Source organism: Equus quagga, chromosome 6 (assembly GCF_021613505.1).
Source record: "Equus quagga isolate Etosha38 chromosome 6, UCLA_HA_Equagga_1.0, whole genome shotgun sequence".
NCBI lineage: Eukaryota > Metazoa > Chordata > Mammalia > Perissodactyla > Equidae > Equus > Equus quagga.
This window is the reverse complement of record NC_060272.1, coordinates 97,298,291-97,325,600: the sequence shown is the minus strand read 5'-3', so window position 1 is coordinate 97,325,600 and position 27,310 is coordinate 97,298,291. Positions and strand designations below refer to the sequence as shown.

Here is a 27,310-nt window from a genome sequence, read left to right as displayed (position 1 = left end):
TCACGTCACACCAACAAAACACGGCACTTCTTCCTATATGGCTGATATTGATGAATGATACACTACACATTCATTCAAGTCAGAAACTAACGAGTCATCCTAACATGGCTCTTCTCATGGCCCACACAATCAATAAGCCCAAGATCCTTTTGATCCTACTTCATAAAACTAGCTGCAAATTATCGCTCCTCTTTACCCCAGGCCCTTGTTATGTCTCCCAAAGATTACAGAGAGGCCTGCTACCTAGGAATGCTGTCCCCAACGTAACTCTCCTCACCACCCCAATAAGATGAATTCTCCTACAATAAAAGTCTCATCTTTGTCACTACCTAATCTCCATATTTCAGCATATGTGAAAAGCAATCATTAAATGTTCAGTTACGCTCCCTAGGTGCCACTTTTGGTTCCCCACGGAGACTACCTATTTCTATGATTGCAGGGGAGCTGAGGTAAGTTATGGATTGATCAGAAGAGCCTCGAGTCCCCACATACTTGCTGTCAATTCCTGACACACGTTTGGTAACTACAAAAAGCTGGATGAGATGCAGCATATCGCTTAACCCTTGGTGACTTAATGGTGTGCAAAGCTGTCCACAACATACATCCAGGGACTCCTGCGATATAAGTGAGCCTTACCAAAGTTGAGAGATGAGTCCAAACCTTACTATACTATTAAAATTGGGGTTAATTTCATTATCCTGGAAATACTTACACTATCAATGTGCTTTAAGATGGGGGTGACCAAACTATGGCCCACCAGCTACTTAGTCCGTTTGTAAAAAGTTTTACTGGAATTAGCCATGCCCATTTGTTCACACACTGCGTATGGTTGCTTCCACACAAGGGCAGAGTTGAATAGTTGCATAACAGACCATCTAGCCCTCAGAGTTTAAAAAATTCATTGCCTGGCCCTTTAAAGAAAGTTTGCCAATCCTGCTTTAAAGGAATGTTTTACAACCTTCAGACTCTCCCTGGTTCAGAATTCGGTCAGCATCAAGATGCCACAATCCTCCAGCGGCTAAGGGGAGAAAGTGAAGTCAGCAGCCATATTTCCTCAAGGGTTGGCAGTGACTCCAACTCTGACTTAGTCACCTTTCGCCAGGGTGGGTGGTCCAATGCTGGGTCTGAGCCATGCACCAAGGTCACAGACCCACTCCTCTGCACCTGCTGGACTACTCTAGAATTCCAAACAGAATCTACCTTTTCAGAAGCAAAGTCTGTCTCAATCCATTTAAAATATTTATTAAATACTCAAGGTTAAAATTGTCTTACTAGTATCACTGCTTATTAATACTAGTAATTTACTTACTAATAAGGATAAAATTTTAGTGAACAATTTTGAATTTCAGGCCAGACTCTACCATAATTTGGTTGTGTAACCCTGAGCAAGTTGCTCACCTCTTTATATGCCCATCCCCTCACCTATGACAACAGACTCTACATCTCAATTTTAAAAATTTCATCTAGGGCCCAGCCCTGTGGCCTAGTGGCTAAAGTTACTCATGCCCTGCTTCGGCAGCCTGGGTTCATGGGTTTGGATCCCAGGCACAGACCTACTCCACTCACCAGCCATGCTATGAAGATGTCCCACATACAGAAAAATAGAGGAGGACTGGCAGAGATGTTAGCTTAGAGCTAATCTTCCTCAGCAAAAAAAAAAACCCAAAAAACACCTCATCTAACCACTATTTCTAAACGTAGGACATTTCTGACAAGGGCTTTGACTTTTCAACTGTGACTTTTCATGTGACTAGGTATCATTCAACGAGAGGGGTATTTTAAGGCTAACAACGTTTTTTCTACTCAGTACAATGCTATAATCATTTTTACTTAGAATATGTCATCTAAGCAAAATCTGTGGGAAGCACAAAATTAGAAGCCACTGGAAAGAGAAAATATTAATCAAAAGATATTTCTTGCCCTGTGACCTTTAATCTTACTTTCCTCTATACTGACTAAAAGACATTTAGCAGTAAAACCAAACTCTGCAAAGTTTGGAAGTACTTGCTAAAAGTCTACAATAGGACTGTCCATCAGAACTTACTGAAAGATGGAAAGGCTGACATGTGCACTGTCCAACAGAGCAGACACTAACCATGTGTGGCTACTGAGCACTTGAAATGCGGCTAGTGAAACCGAGGAAATGAATTTTAAATTTTATTAAATTTTAATTAATTTAAGCTTAAATTCAGCCGGATGTGATTAGTGGCTACACTATTAGTGCAGGTCTAGATCATAAAACGTTGGACTGTAATAATCCAGTGTGTTTTCTGCTACACAATGCTTTCCATACCCTCAGTCCTTTAAGTGATATTTTTAAAAGCATATTTTTAATTGTATACTATTTTCAGTCTAGGGATTTGAAGTGTTTCATCAAGAGAGTACATGAAAATAAAGAGTTGTTTTTAAAGAAAATGAAATTTCCCTCAACCCCGTATTAACTGGTAAAGAGGGATAAGAATATTGGAAATTGTATCACACCCACTAGAACATGCACACAAGCACCTTTTTCTATATTGCCACACTTGGGTCCTAGTTCCAGGTCAAAGACCCCCGGCCCTCCTCTCACCCCAAAAGGCCCATATGATACCTAGTAATAAATATCAATTCTAAATTAGTCCTCATACATTATAACTGGGTACGAACATTTTAATTAATTGTGTCCATTATACTCCCAAGACATTTCCCCATATTTTTTTCCTATATTTTTCAATAGTAAAATGTACCAGACTTTTTCTGCACCTACCACTCTTAGCCATCTAATGTCCCTCCCAGCAAGTTCTTCCCAGCACAATACTTGCATCAAATTCAATTCTCTGGTTGTCTGCCCTCTCCCCTCTGTTGATACTAAATAAAATCCCCATATTAGTAATTCCCTTTTGGGCTCCATAAGTAACGCAGCCCACGGTTCCCATTCCTGGGTTTAATTAGTAAATTATTTCATCAAGATTCTGAACTTCAAAAATTCAAGTCACCGATGTAATCAGATTCTAAATAACTTTAAGCTTTCACTAAGCAAGTTTCTAAATTCAGAATAGTAACAAACTAGTTTACCCATTAGTCACAAATAGACTATTTAGGAAGGACAAATGTATTCCTCTGCTACTACTCGTCTTATTTGTTAAAAACAGAACTTCTACAACATATGCCAAGCACTGGTGATGAAAAAATAAGTAAGGCTCAGTCCCCTGCTTTTGAGGAGGTCACAGTCAAGCAACATAAAAAAGTTTGCATAAAGCACAGCAGGCACCCATCTAAGGGAACAGTTTTTAACTTGCGCAGGAGATCACGTCTGTCTGATTTTCAGCTGCAGCCTCAGAACATAGCCGTCAGCGGACTCATCTCTTATATGAATTAAAGTACCACCTTTATCTGAAACTCTAGTTGATTTCAGTCCCTTTCAGATTTTGGGATTATAATTTCGTGACTAAGCTATTTTACCACCTATCTAAAAAGAAGAAAAGTGAAAGTCAAGAAGTTCAAAAGTCCTACCATGCCCCAGCCCATAGTGAGAATTTGATACACATTTGCAAAATAGAAGACCATAAAAGCAACTCCTACTGCGCCTACTCTCATTTCCCTCCTTCATAATTAGCATATTTTAGTACATCCGGCCCACCTCCGACCTTAATTTCATCCACCAGTTAATGACCTGGAGCAGCATCATTCGCTCGCTCACCACAAACGTGCCTGTACGTTCACAGAGCCAAGGAGGGTGGGATGGAAATCTTATGCTGCTCTCACAAGAACTGGTAACAGTTTGGGGAAAAACGTCCTACAGCATCCCACGTGTAGATGAACTTGGGCTCTCCACGTGTTCAATTTGGAGGACATCGACAACACATACAAATCATGCGCTGCCCTGCACGATTTTACCACTATCATCTTCTATCTGAAACTGTTGCAGCACTTTTCCGGTAACCCCCATCAGCCTCAAAGCCAAACCTTTAACGAGGGAAGGAAGGCAAGAGAGCTAATCTGATCCTGAGGTCAGAAGGCAGGACGCTGGGCAGCAGTCGGCGCGGCAGACACGCGGGTGTGCAGGGCCGGGACGGGCTAAGGTGGTGCGAGGTGACTCGGGGGCCCGGAGGTCAGCTCGGGCGGCCGTTCCGGGCGCCGGAGGCGTGGCCACCGTCCCGGCGGGTGTGCCGCAACCAGCGGGGGCCCCGACGGGCGAGACCCGGGTCCTTACCCGTAGTAGCGGAAGGCATTAATGATCTTCCAGAAGTGCTCGCGCTCGAGCCTCTCCTCCTCCTCCTCCTCGGTGCTGCGCGCCGCCGCCGCCGCCGTCGTCGCCGCAACCGCCGCGGCCGAGCCCAAGCGCCCGGCGGAGTACTGCACTTCCACCTCCTCGCTCCCGCCGCCGCAACTGCGGCCGCCGCCGCCTCCGCAGCCCTCGGGCAGCCGAGAGGCGGGCTGCGGAGGACGCCGCCGTCGCTGCATCGCCGCCGCGGCCCTCGGCCTGGCTCGCTTGCGTCTCGCCGCGACCGAAAGCGTGGCGGCGGCTGCTCGGCCTTCCTCTAGACGGCGCCCGCCGCAGACATGCCCCCAGCTCGCGGCGCGCTCCGCCCCCGCCGCCCTCAGGCCTCCATCCGCGCCGGGCTCCGCCAGGTCTTCAGAGCGCCCGGACCGAGCGCGCATGCGCATGCGCGGGTGCGACGGAGGACCGCGGCCGCCCGCGCTCATTTGCTGCCGGGCTGCGGCGACGGCGCGCTGACGTCACGACAATGCGTCCGGTGGGCGGGGCTAACGGCCAGGTGGGAGGAACGAAGGAGGAGATCCCTAGTCGGGTGGGGCGGGCACCTGCCAGCGGTTGTGTGTGTGGGGTTCGACGTCTGCGGAGGCTGGATTGCGGGACCGGAAGTTGAACTAAGGCTAAAGTACTAGCAAAACAGGGAAAAGCAGAAAAAAAGTTCAGCTTTGATGAATTTATTCGGAATTCTTATTTCAGAAAGTCTACAAGAAAGGTCTTGCGTTCATCTTGAGTTTTGTTTCCTAAATGAGTTTTTATTTTTAATTACATAAGGGGAGAGGGACACCATCATCTTTCCAGTGTTTAGGGACCTTCGAGAGTCCTAATCCTGCCCTGATGGTAGCAGATGAAGAAAATGCAGGAACCTAACTCTATGTAGGACCCGTGCTGGGGAAGACCCTGCAAGTGCACCGGAGTCTTAATGCCTCAGCGTTGGCGCAGGGACAGCCACTAGCATCTAACGGTGGTCCTTAGCAATACCAGACTTAACCTCTTCCTCTTCGTCACCTGCATTCACCTTTTGCCTCATTTCTCTCTGGGGTCAGGACTAAAACGGCTACCAATTCTTAGGAAGTTACTCATTCCGTTCAATTTAAATCAACCAGCCAGCAAATCAGTCTTACAAAAAAAAAAAAAAAGTAACGTTGAAAGGGAAAGATTGTTTTATTCAGAAGACTTAAACATGTCCATGGACCACAATTTCGGCTGAAAAGATATAATCATATTGCAAATAAAGTAGCTTCATATTTCCACGATTTAAATTAATAAGTGAAATAAAGGCAATGCTAAAAGTATACTGTGGTTATTCCATGTTAATGTTATATTTTTATAGAAAATTTTTATAAAATTTCAGTCTTTTTTGAATAATAATGCAGTAATACATGGTTCAAAATTCAAAAGGAAAGTGCGAAAGGTTACAAACGTGGAGTTTCTTTATCCCTGTCCCTAGCCACCCATATCTCCTCCCCAGACACAATATTACCAATTCTTTGCATATTCTTCCAGATTTTTCTATCCAGGGCCTATTTTTCTTAGAGACTGGTGTTTGGAAGTTCTGCATAAATTTTCATATTATTAACTGTTACCACTACTGTTTTCATATACACAAACATAAATTATACATGTTGTAATTTGTGACATGTATTGATATATGTCCGAATGGCCTAATTGATAAAGGCCAGAATGCCACGGATAAGGATAATCAGCTACACACTTTTCAACATCCTGGGAAGTATAATAAACATTTTCAAATTAATTTCCTATGTAGAGACTTGCTTGGTTCTGTTTCATAATGTGGTGAGAATCTTAGGGTCTGTGTCATTAAGGTGTTCAACTTTAAACTTAATTGCAATTTTGCAGATGAGCAAACTGGGGAAGCAGACGTTAACTAATCATCATGGGGCCACATAGTAAGTTACTGGCACTGTGCCCACCTACATAGCTCATGTATCTTTATTTTATTAGTATTTCATTATGGCACTGACTGTACCTTTAAAATATTATGCCAACATTTGTTTCACATTTTACATTTTTCAAATTGTTTTTCCTTATTGTATCACCTTCTTTGCTCCTTATTTCAACTCTGTGGGGGAGGTGTTATTATTGTCTTCCTTTAACAAAGGAAGAAACAGACTCAAAGAAATTAATTTTGTGGCCCAGGGACAAATAAATAGCAGAGCTGAAGTTCATTTATTCATTCATTCTTCTCAACAAATGTGTTAATGGCCTTCTGTGTTTCTTGCCCTGAGCTAAAGGCAGCTAGAAGCTAGTAGAAGCATGGGCTTCTCATTCTCCCTTTGACAGTTAGTAACAGTGACCTGTTTGAAAAGTTACTTGAGGCCTTGATTGTATTATTTCTAAAATGGATATAATATTACCCTTCTTACAGGATCATTGGGAGGAATAAAATGAGATAAAGATTGAGAAATGCCTGATATATTGGCTCAATAAATGTTTTCTCTTCTCCTTTCAGACGTCTTTAGAATAAATTTTTGGCCTTGTTTTAAAGCACTTTTAAGGCTTCTTTGACCTAACTTCTTTGCAATGAGTTTCTCCTATAGAAATCTTCCCAACCATGGAGCCATTGGGCTGAAAGTTTTGAAATGTTTTCATCAAAAGGAAGTCAATTAACCTCCAAGAATTAATGACGAAAAACACCATAATTCTTTTAGTTATTCTAAAGAACTGTGAGTTAAGCAGCGAAAGCTCACACATTCATACGTTTATCACTGCTGAAGGGAATGTGAAATGGTACAGCCACTGTGGAAAAGAGTATAGTAGTTTCTTACGAAACTGAACATGTGCATACCCTACAACCCAGCAATTTCGCTCATGGACAATTATCCCAGAGAAACGAAAACACATGTTCACACAAAACCTGTATAAGAAAGTTCATTCAGCTTTATTTGTAAAAGCCAAAAATTGGAAAGACCCAAATGTCCTTTAGCAGATGAATAGTTAAACGGTGGCCATCCATACCATGTAATGCTACTTAGCAATAAAAAATGAATGAACTATTGAGACACTCCATAATTTAGATGAATATCAAGGGAATTATGCTGAGTGGAGGGTGAGGGGGAGAACCAATCTCAAAGGATTACATAATGTATGATTGCTTTTATATATTTTGTCTTGAAATGACAAAATTATAGAGATGGAGAATAGATTAGTGGTTGCCAGAGGTTGAGGGTGATAAGGAGGGAGGGTGGTGGCTGTGGCTGTAAAAGGGTGGCACAAGGGAACTGTGTGATAGAACTGCTCTGTATCTTGACTATGATGGAAGTCACACAAATCTATGCACACGCCATACACAAATAAATGAATACCTATTGAACTGGTGAAATCTGAATAAGATCAGTTGATTATACCAATGTCAACTTCCTGATTGTGATATTATACTATAGTTATGCAAGATATTGACATTGGGGTGAAGGTATACGAGATCTGTCTGAATTATTTCTTACAACTGCATATGAGTCTACAATTATCTCAAAATAAAAAGTCTTTATAATGACACATAAATTTGTATCATCTATTTATTCTTATAGATACATTTTTACATTAAGCCCAAGACAAGTTTCTAAGTAAATTAAATACTTTTCTCATTAAAAACATTTCAATTATGGAAATTGTCAAACTTACATAAAAATAGAGACAATAACATAAGAAATCTCTTATGTTATTATAACTCTTCACCCAGTTTCAATAATTATCAATAGTTTACTAATCTTGTTTTATCTAAACTCATCTTGTTGATTGTTCACGAATTTTTGCAGGGGTATTTTAAAGCAGTTCTCAGATATATATTCTTTTTCCCATACACACTTTACTGTGCATAACTAAAAGGAATTATTTAAGGATAACCATCATGCCATTATTATATCTATCAACAAAATTAATATTAAATCTTATCATCTAATACCCAGTTCTTATTCAAATTTCCCCAGTTGCCTCAAAGTTTTCTTTTTATAGATAGTTTTAAAAAATCAGAACATTATGCCTACTCATCTCTTTTATTCCTCAATCATTTGACCTGCAGAATATCCCATATTTTGGATTTGGTTGATTGTTTTCTCCTGGCATCATGTCTTGCTTCTTTTACTCAATATCACGTTTTAAAGTTTTTTCCATGTTGTTGTGTAAAGCTACAGTTTGTTCATTTTTGTACTATGAAGTATCCCTTGGACAAACATATCACACTTTATTTTTTATTAGAAGGCACCTTATTTTTTTCATGTACCTCCCAGCTCCCTTAACCATTTTTGTTTTTCTTCAGACCTAACATTGCACTTCTGTGATGGTTAATTTTATGTGTCAAGTTGACTGGGCTAAAGGATGCCCAGATAGCTGGTAAAACATTATTTCTGGGTGTGTCTGTGAGAGTGTCTGCAGAAGAGATTAGGATTTGAATCAGTAGACTGAGAAAAAAAATGTCCTCACCATTGTGGGTGGGCATCATCCAATCTGTTGAGGGCCTGAAAAGAACAAAGAAGCAGAAAAAGGATAAATTTGCTTGAGTTGAGACATCAGTGCTCCTGGTTCTCAGACTTTCAGACTCAGTCCAAGACTTATACCATCAGCCTCCCCATTCTCAGGCCTTTGGACTCAATTTGCTTAATTTCAATTTCCTTCTCAATAGCGAATCAGCTAAGGGAATTTTTTTTATCACTAAGATTCTGTTTGAAGCTACTCAAGTCATGCAGCTATTAAATGGTAAAGTCCTTGGGCCAGCCCTTGTGGCCTAGTGGTTAAGTTCAGTGCACTCTGCTTTGGCAGCCCAGGTTTGGTCCCTGGGTGTGGACCTACACCACTTGTCTGTCAGTGGTCATGCTGTGGCGGTGGCTCACAGACAAAAAGAGGAAGATTGGCAACAGATGCTAGCTCAGGGTGAATCTTCCTCAGCCAAAAAGCGGTAAAGTCCAGATTTGAAAGCAGACCTATAAAGCCCAAGAAACTATCAACCATTGGATCTACTGCCACTACTGAACTTGGTTTTAACTTAAATAAGTTTCATGAAGTCCTTTTACTTTTGGAAACCTTATTAATTTGCAAGCAATTGTTCATTTCAGTGATTTAACATTCTAGGTGGGCAAGAGAAGATACATATTTTGCTGACCAAAACTGAGAGACTAGATTGCCCAAGGAAAATGTTTAAGGAGAAAAACTATTTCTCACTCTTTATGTTAAATATTTTTATATCAGCAAAGACTCAGACAGTTATTAATCTGAGGACCTCAAGGATAAACAAGAGAGTAGCTAGTGGTTTTGTTGGCTCAATACCAGGGTCCCCTTATAATCATCATCATCAGTCTAGAATTTACGATTTTTATTCTTGGAATTCCTTCATTAATTATGCTCTTTATGAGTACTGTCTTTGTCTTAGAACTAGCTAGTTTTGCCTTTGTATTCTTTGTTCTCGTAGCTGGATCTAGGTTAAGGATACCATAATTTAGTCTTTAAAAAATGAGCACAGTCTCCGCTACAGAACAGAGCTATGACTCCTATAAATTGTCTCTTTGTACCTTTAGTGAATCTTTACATTCTTAATCACGGGAACCAGTATCCAGTTGCAATCTTTGTATACACATTGCTTTAATGCTCTCAGTAGTTATTCTCAAACTTGGTATGAGAATTCTATTACTATTGTTAATATTTTTTAATTTAAAATTAAGTAAGATTGGGGCTGGCTCGGGGGTGTAGCAGTTAAGTGTGTGCGCTCCACTTCAGGAGCCCAGGGTTCACTGCTTTGGATCCCAGGTGTGGACCTAGCACTGCTTATCAAGCCATGCTGTGGCAGGCGTCCCACATATAAAGCAGAGGAAGATGGGCATGGATCTTAGCTCAGGGCCAGTCTTCCTCAGCAGAAAGAGGCGGATTGGCAGCAGATGTTAGCTCAGGGCTAATCTTCCTCAAAAAAAAAAAAAAGAAGAAGAAGAAAACAGTTAAGTAAAATTGATTTTTGTGTAAATTATAAGTGCTAACTTAGTTTACAAAATAAATCATTGATTTTCTACTGCTAGGAATCACTATTTCTTTCCAAGAGCACTAAAATAGTCACTACAAAGATTTCTTCCCATCCCATGAGCGGCTTAGTCATTTTTGTTGTTGTTGGGGAACATGTCCAATTAAAATGATACATTGAACTGGCACTATTCCATGCTTCCTCATCTGGAAATCCAGGGCCACGTTACCCAGAGGGCGTACTCATGCCTGTTTAGGATACCAGCCAAGCAAATGTACCCCAAAAAGCATCTGGGAAGAGTTGTATATCTATTACTTCCCAAAAAAGCATCAAAGAGGCAATTATGGGGAGAAATCAGAACTTGTTTGGACTTCTTTATACTTACTTTACAGATTATTTTTGTTTGTTTGTTTGTTTGTTTAAATTACCTATAGTGGTGAAGATAGGAATATCCTATTTTTAGGGTAAAAGGCTTATCAAAGTCATTTGAAAGCTCTGCCAGAACCTTGGATTTGAGCTTTGTTTGGGGACCTCATACCAGTAAGAAAGACACTTCTACTTCCCTCTTCTCTGCAGAGCCAGTCTCTAAGATCTTGTTCTGGTTTCACAATCTGTCCCTTTTCTGAAATGATTAGTAAGGCAAACTGTTGGGCTATTCTACTTGAATTACATCTCATCATGACTCCTGGTCCTCCCTTTAAAAGTCCTACCATGGTCTGGCCTGGTGGTATAGGGGTTGGGTTCGTACTCTGCTTCAGGGCCCAGGGCTTGCAGGTTCCAATCCCAGGCACAGACCTACACCTGCTTGTCAAGCCATGCTGTGGGGGCATCCCATATACAAAATGGAGGAACACTGGCACAGATATTAGCTCATGGCCAGCCATTCTCACCAAAACAAAGAAGTCCTGTCAGTCTCTGGGAGGTTTCCCCTTGATCCAACCTTTAACGATCTATACCTATTGTCTACATTTGCTACTCAAAAGTGCTACAGTTGCTACCAGCATCATTGACATCTCCTGGGAATTTGTGAGAAATGAAATATCTCAGGCCTCACCTGCTGAATCTGAATCTGCATTTCAACAAGATCCCCAGGTGATTCATAAGCACGTTAAGGTTTGAAACTTTAGAAACAACTCAGAACATTCACATAGGAATCCTTTTCTGATAGATTCAAATCTCCTATGTACCTTTCTCTCTCAGGGCGTATGTTAGGTAGGATGCTCTCAGCGAGATGAACAGAACACTCAGCTAAAACCAGCTTAAATAATAAGGATCTTCACTATCTTAAATAACATGAAGTTCCAAGGTACAACAGCCCCAGGTTGAGTTATCCATATCATCAACCCAGTCCTTTCCATCCTTCAGCTCTGCTGTTTTCAGCATGTTAGCTTAATCCCTCACAAACACAAGATAGTTGACATAATCCCGGGGGCTTCACACCCAGAGGCAAGAAATCCCGCAAAGAAGAAAGTCTGTTTCCTCCTGTATATGTCTCCTTTCTTCAGAAGGGACACCTGTCCTGGAAGCTTCCGAGCAGGCTTCCCATAGTGCAGCATATTCCCATTTCTAAAGTAATCATAGGCAAAGGACATAGAATTAGCTTGCCAGCTTAGACTAATTAATATCATCTTCATAATCCTGAAACACGTAATACCTAGTATCTACACCAGTCAGAACTCTTTTTATCTCTTGTTAAGAAGAAAGGTGAATGGTGGGGTGGGGATGGGGGAGTTTGCTGCTACGAAGGCAACTGATAATAACTTTATCTTCACGTTTAAACAGAAAAGAATAAGCAGAAGTGACAAAAATTCTCTTTAAGGAATGAATCTTCTCTGAGTTAATACATACCCACACTATAAGCATAACTAAGTAAATACATGTGTGTAATTAATGTTTGGCTTCATTTTACTATTGTACTCTGTGCTCTATGCCAAATGAAATTTTAGTATGTACTTTACTTGCTGATAAACAGGCTTTCATAACAATTATTTGGGGGCAGGTTTTGGCCTAGGTCAAAAATCTGGTCTATTGCAACACTTCCTAACTTATCTGCCAGCCTCCAGACTTCCCTCCAGTGCATCAGTTATATGAAAGACTTCAGAGGATTCTTTTTTCAATAAATAATTTTCTTTTTCAAAAGTGAGTTGATTATGTTGCTCTTCTGATTCAAGTCCCTCAGTGATGTTCCACCGCCTATTGGATAAAGTCTAAGTTCTGTAACATAACATATAGCATCCTTCCTAATGAGCCACAGGTAATCTTTCTAGTTGTGTCCCATGAATGCCCTCCCATCCCCTCCCCTTATCACACCACAAAGAGTCACTCCTTCCCCTACAACCTTAGAGCTCTCTTTCACCTGTTACTGCGTCTCTCATAATGCTTTGTAATTAGTTGCTAAAATAACTGGCTCTCCAGCAGAATGTGGGCTCATTTAAGGCACAGACTGTCCCTCCTCCTGGTACTGTGTCTGGCACAGTGTAGGCAATCTCTAAGCATCCAAAGAGCATATAGAAAGCAAAGGTTGGCAAATTTCTGTATAGAAACAGATAGCAAGTATTTTCAGCTTTGCGGGCCATAAGGTCTGTCACAGCTACTCAACTCTGCTGTTATACCAGCCAGGCAACCACACAGAACACAGAAAGGAATAGGTGTGGCTGTGTTCCAATAAAACTATCTAAAAGGAAACAGGTAATTGGCTGGATTTGGCCAGTGGGGCATAATTTGCTAATCTTGTTATAGATAAATGTTAAGAATAAATAAGATAAATTAAAGAATTTATTAAGATAAATGTAAAGAATAAAAAAATTTACGTTGCCATAAATATCCTTCTCCCTTTTTTCCACATCACTTTAAGGCCCTTGTGGACCTCGAACATTATCTTTAGGTCATTCTTTATTGACATATCCACCAAATGATAGTTCCCCAGTGTCTGGACCTGTTGACCCCTTTCCTGGATCTATCCAAGAGTGGAAGTAGGTAGGACCGTATACAACCCAGAGCCATAAGCAGGATATTTCCCACAGACCAGAGAGTCTTAAAGTTCACCCTAAATTTTATAGACTCAGCAGCCACCCTGGAAGCCCTTGGGGCTGAATCAATTCTTCTGAGTATCAATTAGCTGAAACTCTGGATTTAAAAGGTAAAACTTGAAGCTAGAATCATAGCTAAGGAATTTCCAGAATTTCACTATCTTCCTAAAATCTCTAGAAAAATCAATGTATTTTGGCTCGAGGTAGCGTTTCTTTCCCACTCTTGATGTTTTCATCCATGCAAAGGGAGTTCAGTCAAGCAACACCCCTTGACTTTCTCTGCTCTACTCACTCTGCCTGGGGACAGTGGGGTGTTTGATCTGATTCATACATTTGGGAAGAATAAACTGGGCATGCTCGACTCAGCTCCTGACCTTATTCTTTTTCCTCTTGGGAGTAAACTTGCTTGCAGTAAGCACAATTTCTTCTCTGTTACTTGTGCCAAAAAAACCTTCCCAGTTGGTAAAGTTGTCCTGGTCCAATGCTGCCTATGACTATATGAGTAAGTCTGACTAATTCTGGATGGAGTTAGGGGGCCCATTGGACTCTTATATCAAGATACATTCTCCAAGGTAGGCTTCATCAGTAAGAGAAGGGACATTTTGGCTATTGTCTGCTTCTCCTTTGTCTTATTGGTCAATTTATTCTGAACTCATGTGGGAAAGACAGGAGTGTATTAACTATATTTTCTTATTTTCTGTATTCTTGATGCTCCGCCATCTGGGACCTCACTGACTGGGGAGAGATTGCCTCTCCCAGGGTTAGCTAATTCCTAGAGCTAGCAAACAACTCCCCTGCAACTTTCATATGCAAACCAACCAATCTAGAACCCATATGCCTCAACTACCTTCTTTATCAAACTTTCATACACTACGCCAATATTCTGCCCTAATCACCCCAGGGCCAGGTACCAGACAACTCCAGAGCCTGCTGAAATTATTCAAACTAGCCAATCCTAAGCTAACTCACCCTGCCTTGCCTTGTCTTTCCTGTGGAAACCATGATGAAGACTGGCGTCTATGCTTTCCCCTCACTCATTCTGCTCCCTCAAACTGGTGCTTCCTCATGGGGCCCTGCACAATGTGGTATGCCCTCTCCTGCCAGAGACTGAGAGTAACAAGCTATCTTTTCAATGACAGCCATTTCCTGATCTCTTGGCATCAACATACCTAAATAATAATAAAAGCTACATTTTAAAACAAAGAGTTGTTATTAGGCCCCTCCAAAGGCCCCAACAGATATTTTCAGAAGGTGATGTGCAAAGTGTGATTTTATACCACCATCTCTGATATCATTTTTCCTTCCTTTCTGCCATATGTGTTGTTAAATCAGGACGATGGGGACAGAATTACCCAAATAGCTGGGTCCTCATTAGCAACAATTTTCCCAGTTTTCATTTATTCTTGACATTCAAACCGTTGGCTTCCTATGGAAAAATAATTTATCTAAGAATTTATCAGTCAATCTGCATCTTAAGTGTAAAAAATTCTTGAGTGTTGTGAACACAACAGAAATGTAATTCATGGTCCAAGCTTTTAAGAAGGTTATGGTACAGTGGGGAAGCAAAACTAGAAAATATTAAACAACTGAGATGATTAGTGTTAAAGCGGTATGAGTTAAGGAAGGTATAATGGGAGTTAAGGAAAGGGAAGAACAGTTTGAAAGGGTGTGAGAACTAGATCTCACAGGATAAATTTAACTTGAAGAAGCAAAGAGGTGGGAGTACTCTTTGTAAACCAATTCACATTGGTTTAAGCCAAAAGGGAAAAAAAGGATTTATTGTTTCTTATCACCAAACGATCAGGCATAGGTAGATCTAGAAGTTCAAATTATATCATCAGGAATCTGTCGGTTGCTATTTCTAGTAGTGCCAAAAGAGCACTATTATTTCTAACAGAAGTTCCAACAGAAGGTCTGGGCAGGGCTCTCATTGGACCAGGTTGGGCCATGTGCTTTTCACTGAACCAGCTGCTATGACCAATGGGTTGTGATTCTCTGATTAGCCAGGCTTGGATCATGTCTCCACCCTAAAGCTGGCTGTGAAGTCAGCCACATCCAAACCTACGGACTGAAGGTAAGGGTCTGATGCTTCCCAAAGGATACCCTGAAGGTAAAATTGATTCTGGACAGAAAAGTACATACAACAATCTTTGGCATAGTGGGGAAATAACAGACCCTCCTCTCGAGCAAGGTCGAGAGGAAGGCAAAGACCAGTCTGATTATAATCCATCTGAAGAAATAGAAGAAAACAGATTTCAATAATTCAGATGGTATAAAATTACTAGAACCTTTAAAAGTCAGACAAAGAGTTTGGATGAGTCACCAGACAATGGAGATTCATTTTAGATTCTGAAACAGTAGAGCTATGGTGAAAGTAGTATTATAGAGTGATTAATTGGACAAGAGCCAAGGGATGAACTGTTGTCAGGAAGACCAGATGGGCAGATTGTTCAAATAATCCTGAAATGGCATGATAAAGATTTACGCTAGACGGTGGTAGTGAAGGGAAGAGACTAAGGTAAATCCAGATAATATTTTCAAAGGAAGAAAAGACAGAGTTGAATATAGGGGATGAATAAAGAGAAGAATTAAAAGAGATGACAAAGGTTGTAGCCAGAGTTACAAAGATATTACTAACAGAAATTTATAAGGAGAGTGGGTTTCTCCTTCTTCCAGTGCCCCCTACTCCACAAGCCTGCTCTCTCATCCTATGATTTTCATCACTAGGTTGGATGAAGACTGCTGGAGGTTCTAAGTACTGAAAGGTTATGGTACCCCCACCTGCACCATCATATGTGATTCCAAATAAAAATATTAAATGCTAAATAAGCATAAGTAGTCCAACAGTCATGATTTGTCACATGATGCTATCATGAAGCTTTGTTTACAATCACAAACATTGAGCTTTTGACAATTTTTTCTCATTAGAAATTTATTTGCTGATATCCTAATTCACATTTAGTTTATGTAATCCAGCTCTACTTTTTAGTAATAATGTCCTTATTTTTCACCCTCAGATTGAAAACATATTTTTAGACTGTGGATGTTATTTGTTTCTTTCATTTAAAGACAACTTTTAAACGGTGTCCTAAAACAGCCAAAATTCTTTTTTAAAAATTTTCAAAGGAAATGAAAATGAAAGGAAAGGGCATCGAAGAGATATCTGTACTCCCATGTTCATTGCAGCATTATTCACAATAGCCAAGACACGGAAACAACCTACATGTCCATCAACGGATAATGAATACAGAAGATGTGATATATACATGTAAATAAGAATCCTGAAATTTTTATTTATAAATTCTAGCTGTTTTCAAAATAAAAGCATATCTATCTAATCTTAGTACTTATGATCATTTTATAGAAGTACCGATTACATATAGGCAGAGGGAAGAGAAGAAGGAAGAAGAAAGATGAAAAGCACCTCACACAAAGCCATCTCTTGAATGGGGAGAGGACTGACGTTAGCACACAGGCAGAGAGATTCATTTTTCCTGTCCAGATTCTCTTCTCTGGTTGCTAGATCACAGGATGGATTTTTCTCTGTCTTCTTGTTGTTCTTCTTCCTCCTCTTCTTCTTTTTTGCTGCAGAAGAGTGGCCTTGAGTTAATATCTGTGCCAATCTTCCTCTATTTTGTATGTGGGATGCCACCACAGCATGGCTTGATGAGCAGTGTGCAGGTCCATGCCCAGGATCAGAACCGGTGAACCCCAGTCCACCAAAGCAGAGCGTGTGAACTTAACCACTACGCCACTGGACTGGCCCCTGGATTCTTAATTCTAGAAAACTAGAGAGATTCAGTGAGTTAGTGGATAGAAAACAGAGAATGTGAGAATTATCAAGGGAGTAAAAGTCTAGAATGGAAAAAGAAAGCTAAGTACCAGCTCACAATTTCAAAACTATTGACTACTGGGTTAGTGGAGCATGCCATTAGAGTTATACTTGAATGTCTTGTTACTAACCTTCCACTTCTACAAATTTTAGGCTTTTTCTCTATGCCCTTAAATAAGAGCTAATATTTAATGAGCACATATCCTGTGCCAGATGACTAAGTTAAATGGCATTTGCATGGCTTAAAAATTTAATCTTCACAGCAACTTTATAAAGTAAGTTTACCATTCCCTCTGTTTTACAGACTAGGTGACTAAGCCTTAAGATAGACAATAAGTTGGTTGAGGTCTTCTTCTGCTCTGTATGACGGACACCAAAGCTTTGATTTTCATTACCATATTACACTCTTGTCCAAATAAATACAGAAACTCTTAAATATTTTTTAGCTAGGTGACAATGTTCCAACCTGAAAACTAGCATTTTTATTGCTAAAGAAGAAGGGGCAGATGGAAACTGAGAGGCATTCTCTGCCATATTCAGTAAATCACCACAATTTTTCCTCTAATGTTGGAACAGATCACTGTTTCTTCAGCTGAGCACCAGATGAAGTAACTGGCTCGCAATTATGGGTTGTATTTTCTAAAGAATCAAACCACATTTAGCACTGTGGGATGCTCATGATATATGTATTTTTGGGGGGCTGGAGAGAGATCTTGTAAATTCACATCCCATGGTACCTGCGAGGCATACATTCTCTCTCTCTTTCTCTCTCCACCCCTCCCCCCGCCCCCATCCCTCTCTCCCTCTCCACTAAGCCTATATAGTTGATTGGAATTTGATGTGATGGCATATGTTTCTTTTTTATGGTCTCTTTTCTACTCACCTTTTGAAACAATTTTGGACTTCAGAAAAGTTGCAAGGGTACTAAGAGAATTTTCATATTCTCTTCACCCAGCTTCCTCTGACATAAACATCTAATGTAATGTTGGCACAATGATCAAAACTAAGAAGTCAGTAGAGCAGGATTAACTTCAGAATTTATTTGTATTTCACCAGTTTTTCCACTAATGTCCTTCTGTTGTTCCAGAATCCAACCCAGGATCTGGCATTCCATTTAGTCATCATGTCTCCTTTGTTGTCTGTGTCTGTCTTTGACAGCTCCTCAGTCCTTCTTTTTCTTTCATGATCTTGACACTTTGGAAGAGTCCAGATAATTGTTTTCATAGAATGTCCCTGACGTGGGCTTATCTGATCTCATAATTAGATTGAGGCTATGCATTTTTGGCGAGAATACCATATAAGTGACGTGCCCTTCCCAGTATATCACATTAGGGGATACATGATGTCAATGGTATGTTTTGAATCAAGGGAGTGGCATGATAAAATTTACAATTTGGAAAGATAACCCTGGCAGCTAAGTGCAGAGTGAACTGCGTAAGGGAAGCTTGATGTCAAGGAACTAGATAAGAGGCAGTTATAATGGGTTGGGCAGGGGATGAAGGTAGCCTGAACAAAGGCTGTGGTTGTAGGGACGGGGATGAAAATCTAAATATGAGATTTCTGAAGTAAAACTAATAGGATTTGGGAGCTGTTTCCACAAGTGAAGTGAAGAGAGAGAGGAACTGAGGGTAATTACTAGGATATTAGGACATCAGGTAGATGGTTGACTCCATTATCAATTGGTGGCCAAGATCTTTGTAATTCAGATTCCCCAACAAAATTTTAAATTTTGCTGGTATGTGACGGCTGTAGAGGCTGCTTGTGCATTTGTGAAAAACATATAGAAAAAGATGTCAGCTCTTCATTTACTCTTGTCTTCAAGTTTCAGGTTTGGAAATGCAGCATCTTTGGTCTATATCTACATGTGAAGACTAGGCAGAAGTGTCAGCATCTCCTCATGGCCCTCATTTTCTCTGGGTAAAAGGGAATTTTCATATGTACTTGATAAATATTTGTAGAGTATTGCATGAAAGAGTTAGTATGTCTGACTCAGGAGAAGGGAGACAAAAGAATGTGATGGGAGCCATTGCAAATTGTTCTCCATGGCCAGGAATATGTCATATAAACTGGCTCTGGTTTTAACCCAGAAGAGTGAAGCCACGATGCAAACCCAAGAAGAAAGTAGTGAAGATTAATCTTTCTTGCTCATTTCTGTTAGAGATAGAGGGGAGAAAAAAACCCTCAGTTTTCCCAATGTTGGAGAAGCCTTACTGACCTAAAAGCTCGTCCTAATGATGAGGATTTAGGCTGGTTAATTTTAAAAACTGCAGATGAGAGGGAGGCTCCGAGGAGTGGAATTTGCTTGCCCTTTGAGAGACGTTTGCATTTGTAAAGGAAGTCTCCATCTGTGGGGGTTGTCTCCCTCTGCACCAGGAGGAAGGCGGGATGGCTTTATCTCTGGAAACTCTTAATGGGGAAGGCAAGGACTTAAGTTGTTTACTGTCTCGCGACCTCTGTAACTGACTCCCCCCCCAACCATCCTACCCCCAACATCCTCCTTTGTCTTTAGCTGAAGGTAATATTTAAGCGGTGGCTTCTGCCATTTACTTAATCCCGTTTGATTCTTATCTAAAAGTTATAGGACCACCCAATAACCAGAGCCTACCGGCAGATACCATTTTAACAACTCTTTTTACATATTCTTTCCTTTGTCTTGTAAAGAGATAACTCATATACCTATGCCTTAAATTTAGCCTTACTCTCCACCCATGTTCGCAGCAGCAGCAGAGTGGCAGCAGCGGTTCCTCCTGCCCATAGGTCCTGTCCCCAGGCAGCAGCTCTGAATGCCCATGGGTCTTGTCCCCATGCTATTCCATACTATTCTCTAAATAAAAGAGCACTACTGCCAGATCTTGAGAGTCCAAGAAATCTTTCTTTTGACTCCTCGGCTCACTGACCTCACATCACTAACTCTCACAGTGCATCATCGAGGCAAGAAGGAAGAATAGCTAATTTGAAGCTAATGTGTTATAATTACATGTTAACTATTTATACTTCCCAATAAAACAGAGGTTTTTAACTGGGCTGCACATAGAATCATCTGCAGAGCTTTAAAAAAAATCCAGATGCCCAGAACCCATCCCAAATGATTCTGATACAGTAGGTGTATTATTCAGAATTTCTTTAGTTGGCAATGGCAGAAATGCAACTCAAATTAGCCTCAGCCAACAATTTGGAGTGGGTTGTGTATTAGTTATCTAATGCTGTGTAAAAAATTACCCGATCACTCAAAATTTGGCAGCTTAAAACAGTTACTTTGTACAGTTTGTGTGGATCAGGATTTGGGGAGTGGCGTAGCTCATAGTTCTGCCTCAGGGTCTCTCATGAAGTTAAAATCAAGGTGTCAGCTGGCTTTCCGTCATCTAGAGGCTTGACTGGGGTTGGAGGACCCATTTCCAAAGTGGCTCAGTTACATGGCTGGCAAGAGGGTGCTGGCTACCAGGTGACCTATTTTGCCACATGGGTCTTTGCACAGGGCTGCTCTAGTATCTTCACAATATGTTGGCTGGTTTTCCTCAGATGGAGCGATCCAAGAGAGCAAGGTGGAAGCAGCTTGATACAATTTTATGGCTGAGATTAAGGTGTCTTTCAGTAGGAGGAGGGGGATGGTATTCATAGGTTGGATGATACATTGTTGCAAAGACTGAGGACCATCCTTATACAGAGTTTTAGATCCTAGAGCAAATATATCATAAGTTCCACCATACCAATTCATTTTTTTATAGGGTGAATTGATTAAAATGAGTATCAAGGGAAAGATTGAAAGGGAAAGAATAACAATTCTAAGAACCCCAAGGGTTATGTGTGACTCCCTTCTAGCCATGGTGATAAGCTTCAATCTGGCTTAATAACCTTTTAACATCTTTAACATTTGCAGAGCACTTTAGAGTTTCTCAGATGATTTCATAACATCTTATTTGATCTTAAGAACAATCTTAGGCTTGTAGGATGGAGTCAAGAGGGTTGAGACTGAAAGATGGAGCTAATAATAGTGAACACCCACCAGGTGCCAGGCATTTGACTGGATGCTTCATTTTCATCAACCCTTTTAACCAAACACCATGAGGTCGATATTAACGATTTCGACTTTGAGGGAGACTTAGCTTCCCTGGGCTCAGAGAAGTTAAATGACATGCTTGCGGTCAAGCCTCAGGGCTGGAATGAGAACCCCATGCTTTCTATTCGGCTGCTTCACTTTTCAGCATGACCAACCATTGCTGCCTATTTCTCCACATGCTACATCCTTGACTTAATCTTCATCTTCTGGCAGCATGGGACTCTCCAGGAGTCAGAGGACTCTTTAATTGCAGGTCCAGACTTGTATCCTAAGAATAGGCTTTGTGTGTGTGTGTGAGTACTTCATTACAAGCCTCATTACAAACCTATTAGAAAGAAAAAAAGAGGACAGAGGAAAGCATATTGGCTTGGAAAAGAGAATTAGTTCACAATTTACATTGAAGTAAATTCAATTCTCAAGGAATGTCTACCTTTGTTTGATTTTTTTAGAAATCTGGCTCCAATGTAGACTACTTGAGTGGCCTCAAATGACATCTTGGCATCTCATTTTCCTTTGTTCTTAAGTTGGGTAATACTTCCTATGATTAGCCTAACCTTCGCGGATGTGGCAGGATAGGTGGCCTGAAAGATGGGAAGCACTTTGTGTTCCTACATGTGTTTGGGTGAAATAGTGATTTTTAGGAAGTAAACATTATCTCTGTTACTAATGGCCTCAAACTTTCTAATTGCTCTTATAACTCACCGATCCGCCTACATGTGACTTGAGTCAAGATTTCTAATTCTAAGAAGTAAACATTACTTCTCCACGTTGTCTGTGGTTTACTAAAAGCAATGATAATAATACCTGAGATTATTCAATATAGATGTCAACTCTCCCACCAAATAAATTTGCTATTTATAGAAGCTGTTGACCAGCTAGGCAATATGTCCTCAATCCAGTATTGTCAGAGTGGTCATAGGAGTGGACTCCTTTTCTGAGCCTGGACCACCTCTGCTTCAGTCAAGACCACATCAAAATAGAGGTCTGGAGGATTTCTCATCTTACATGGCCCACATATTCTGGCCTCCAGAACACTCAGCCAGTCATATCCTCAGTGAAGTCTTATCCCTTAAACCCCTCATTCTACTCTTGTCAATCGAGTAGTCGATCATTCCTGTTATTATGGTAGAGTGTAGTGGTTAAGAGCATGAACTTGGAAGGCAAATTTGAATTTGGTTCTGCCACTACTTGTGTGGCTTTGGGCAAGTTATTTAACCTCTTTGTGCTTCATTTTCTTCATCTGAAAAATAATAGTATCTTCTAACAGGGCTTAATGAATATTAAATAAGATGATACGTAGGGAGCTTAGAATGGTGCCTAGTATGTGGTAAGCACTCTACAAGTGATAGCTATTTATATAACTGCATGTATTTTTCTTTTTTTAAAGCAAAAACTCTTTCTTTTTAAGAAAAAAGTACATTTTCCATTTTCTATTCTTGGCATAAATTTTAATTCTTTCCAGTGGAACCAAAACCTTCTGAAGCCCTTTCAGTGTCATCCAAAACTTAAACTGCCTCTGTTTCTGAGTTTAAAAAATCAGTTCACAAATGAGCTGTGCAATTTGATCACCCTTTTTGACTTCAAACTTCTTTGCTAAAATTAAACAGTACAACACCAACATTTCCTCTCTGATCTTTGTCTATGAAGTGTTTTTCAGCCAAGCCAGAATGTGGAGCCATTCCTCCATAACAGCCAGAAGGAATAGCTATCTGAATGTCGGTTTGCACAAGGGCTTTCTCCATAGGTGGTACTGTCTAATCATAGGCACTGTACAGGTCATAGCCTGTGGTCCACGTGGATTGCTTGTTGGAGCAGTGGCAGCTACAAGAGCCTGGCATATCTGAGCCTCATACCGCCCTCCTCTACAGGGACCTGCTTGCTGGGGGAGATGGCAGGTGTCTCTTCAGAGCAGGTCATGGCAGAACAGAATGCCAGGGGAAGCAGGAGCAGAGGAAATAAGAGGGTGCAGAATGTGCCCAGCCTCTGTGAACACACCAAGTTTTTCCATATATTTCTCATAAAGCTAAGTTACCTGCTAAGAACTTCAAGACTCAGGAAAATGATTGTTTAATCAGGGCATCCAATAAGGATTTATATGCTGCCTCTGTGATTAGTATTACTGGACCAGACAGAGAAGACATGAAGATCAGCATTGACCTAAACTAAATAGCTTTAAGCGCTGATGTCATCATTCCCTGATGCCTTTGTGCCTTATTCACCTCATTCTCCATTTGTAAAACAGGAAGAGGGATAAAAAGTGAATACGAGGATAAGCAAGTTCCAGAAAGTCTGCTAGGTCTCTCTTTTTCCTGGAGAGACAGCAGCAACTCAGTCATGGAGATAAGTTCAAGGAGTATGTGGAACAGACATGACCTCTTGAATTGAGTAGTTACAGATCCCAGGTACTCCTCTCTCAGCCGCCTCTTGTGTTGACTTATGTGATATTGTAATAAACTGAGCATAGAATGTTCCAAAGTTAGAAGGCTACTCTGATTGTTTCTTGGAATTTGAACTATGAAGCCCTTTCATGGAATTTAAATTGGGTGGCAAAGCTCTGTGAGGGTATAATTGCAAGCTAAATGCAGTGACAACAGCAAGCCAGGTCACAGGGCCTTAGGACTAGCCTCATGAGACAGTATAGCATGGTGGTTAAGAGCTCACTATTTGGGGTCATGAAGACGTGAGTTCCAAACCTGGATCCAACAACTGTTAGCAGTGTGACTTTCGGTAGTTACCTTACCTCTCAAAGCCTCATATTTATATGGTTGTAATAAGGATTAAATAAAGTAATGTAGGTAAAATACTGTCAAAATGTACTTTTCAAAAAGTTAAAAACATGACTCTCGTGCAAATATAAAGTGAGCATGTGTCAAAGATTCATTTAACACGTTAATGAGGGAACTGCTAAGATGGTAAAGCTGGTTTAAGGAACATCACTGAGATCAAAGCATTATCATGGCTGAAAGAAAAAGGCTTGACCAAGAGAGCTAATTTAGATACAAAACTGGTTCCTGAACAGAGAAATAAAACTGCAACTTTTAGGGTTATCTTTCTTATTCGATAAATCGTTTGCATCTCTACTGGACAAGCTTAATTTTCATCACTAACATCAGTTGTTCTCAAGTTGGGGTAATTTTGCCCTCCAGGGGACATTTGGCAATGTCTGAAGGCATTTTCACCTGTCAAAACTGAGGCAGGGGTGCTACTGGCATGGGGTAGGTAGATAAATAGGGATGGTGCTAGACATCCTTCAAGGTAGAGGACAGCCTCCCACCAAAAGAATTGTCTAGCCCCAAATGCCAGTAGTGTTGAGGTTAAGAATACCTGGCTATCAGTTTCTGCAAGATAACATCTACCCTTATGAGATTTAAAATATCTTAATCAAGAGAAAATAAGTCAAACAAAGGTACATACTCCTAGAGAACTGGCTAATCCTTGGATGAGTAGGCTAGACAATGCTTAGATAACCCAGGAAGGACATGCAGTAGCCTCTTTTACCTATTTCCAAGCTTTGGCAAATTTTCTCTTGTTCTTTGGAAAATTTTCTTAACAGCACTTGACACCATACCTAGCACATGGTAAGTGCTCAGTAAAGGTGAGTCATTATCTTAAATTTAGGGCCACTATATAAAAGTCCACTGCTCATACAATAAAATGAACCCAGTACCAGAGTTTAAGTCTTTGGAGAACATTACAGAACATCACCACTGTTGGAAATTATTTTCCTGTTGAATTATTTCATCATGGTCACTCTGAGGTTTTACGAAAATCCTTCTCTATAACCTTCAGACCAATAGATGGCAGATTATGTTAAAAAAGACAAGTCATGTTAAAAATTTTTCCTGAACTCCTCACTCAAAAAACCAAACCTCTCTTCCTGCCTGGGAAACTTTACCATCAAAGTGAGAATATCCAAGCTACCCTTAAGGAACTCATTTAATGCCTGCCGTAGAAAGAGGAACGGTAACGTAAAGATCATAGGATTGCAGGCTGTGGCCTTGCTGATTAGCCAAGATGTTTTCATTCTATGAGCATGGTACCCCAGAGATCAGAGACGGCAAAAGTTAAAAAAAAAAAAAAGCAGTCACACAGTTGCTCTAATTCATCTTCTGTAAATCAGTTGAATAGTATACCCAATAGTGGTATCAATCTGGGTCCAATCAGGAGAGAGAAACCGCAGAGTAATGTGAACAAGAAAAGTTTAATATAAAGAATTTTATAAATTCTTTACATAAAATAATTATTTAAAACAATTTAATAATTATATAAATTTAATAAATCATAAACAGATATATGATAGTTATATGTTAGTATATTGATTATATGTATATTTTTTAATGTGTAAAATATAAAATACATAGAAATAAATAATTTAATAAATGATTATAAATTTATTATATAAATAAAATGTAAATAAGAGATTGGCTAGTAAGAAGCAAACAGAACTCTACAGAAGACAGACTTAAGGAACAGCCACATCCTCTGGGGATGAGATGGAACACCAGTGAATGCCTGCCCCCCCCACCTCCCCCACCCGCACTGAGCGCCAAACCTTATGGGAGAAGCCACTGCCATGGCTCACCGAATGGCAGGGAAGTAGCTGCGGTGCCAGGATGGCAAAACTTGGAAATTCATCCTCTGGAATTTTGAGGAAATCCACCCTCTAGGGGGCCACAGAAAAGCCGCTCAAGGGGTGGTGCCTCTCTAGAGGCACTCTGCTATGGTTGCCTACCCCCAGGAACCAAACCACAAAATCCTTTCTCCTGCAATGTCTCTCCAGCCTCCCTTACTGACAAAGCTTAACACAGTTCCACCTGGCAAAGGAAGAGTACTTAAAGGGCCCAGCTGCATTTTTACAATTGAGGCAATGAGGAAGAATTTGGAGCTAAGAGTGAATCAAATCAATAACTGGCACACAAGTGATTCTGTAATATCTTTAGGGGCTGATAACACTTGATCATTTCAGGCTGGTAGTGTCCAAATAACAGCCAGTGTGGGCCATCCTGGGTCTGCAAGCTGCCATTTTTCCACTATAGAGCAGAACTTCTGAAAGTGGGGTCCCTTGGTCTGCAATATCGACCTCACCTGGAAAGTTGTGACAAATGCAAATCTCAGGGCCCCACCCCAAACCTACTTACTGAATTAGAAACTCTGGGGTTGGGGCCCAGCAATCTATATTTGAACAAGCCGTCCAAGTGATTCTGATGCATGCTGAGGTTTGAGAACCACTGCTTTTGTAAGACTAAGGTCCAGGAACTTGCTGTGCAAGCTTGAAGGGAAGAGTCAATAGGATTTCTTTGAATCTTAGTCTCAGTTTTTAATCTTGAAGAAGATAACCTAACTGCTCTGGCATCTGGAAGGCAGCAGGGAGCACATTATTACATCTCTACTTTTGCATTGACAACATGTTTCTGGACTCTTGGGCATGACTGCATCAGATATGCTCATTTTGGTAAGAAACTCTGTTTTTGATGTTCTCTTATGTGCAGATCATGCTACTTTGATTAGGGCCCCAAAGCTGCTACTGCAATTTTCATCTCTTTCTGTGCGGACACAGAAGTGGGCAGTAAAACCTATTCTACCTTTCCCATATCCTTGTTTTTTCCTAACTCTCCACCATGGATGGAGTATTGAAAGAACAGCTAGAGCCACAAAGCTAAGGTCAGCATAGCCAGACAGTGGCCCGGAGCTCACGAACTCATCCTTGTTCCTAGCCCCACTGATAAGCTCAGGAGTGGGCTTGCCTCCTCAACTGGGCTGCCACAGCCAGAACAGAAAGCTTCATTTTTCCCTGACACAGCAATCGCCTTTCCAGCCTCCTCAATTTGTTCTCTTCAAATGAGAGAGGGAGAGATGATGTATTCTTGCAGGCGATTTTTCTGCCATTCATCACTTTAAAATTAAAAATGTGTGTGTATGCGTTTGTGTGGTGTGGGGATTGTGGTCTGGCCCCGGTCCCGCCACTAACTAGCTGCATGGGGTTGGCAGGTCACCAGCTCTGGTTTTGATTTCCATACTGAAATATAGAGCGTTGGACCAGCTGATACTACTCCAATATTTTATGGTTCTATGTACTACCAGCATATCCTTATAAGGTAAATCACGGGGCTTGAATCTCACCCTTTAGAGTAACGGTCCGTGCATGAGGTCCTCTTTTAAAAGCTCTCTTCTGAGTTTA

The 27,310-nt window shown here is 40.7% G+C and overlaps 1 protein-coding gene and 1 pseudogene across 1 annotated transcript in view; both read right to left on the bottom strand.

Moving 5' to 3' along the window:
- Positions 1 to 4,666, bottom strand: part of CARNMT1 (carnosine N-methyltransferase 1) — a 43,066-nt gene extending 38,400 nt beyond the window's left edge. Inside the window, exon 1 of the mRNA XM_046664809.1 lies at positions 4,193 to 4,666. Within this exon, the coding sequence (XP_046520765.1) occupies positions 4,193 to 4,647 (455 nt within the window). The 5' untranslated portion in view covers positions 4,648 to 4,666. The remainder of the gene's footprint in view (positions 1 to 4,192) is intronic.
- A 17,914-nt stretch (positions 4,667 to 22,580) lies between these two features.
- Positions 22,581 to 23,049, bottom strand: LOC124240658 (deoxyuridine 5'-triphosphate nucleotidohydrolase, mitochondrial-like; annotated as a pseudogene).
- Between the last annotated feature and the right edge of the window lie 4,261 nt (positions 23,050 to 27,310).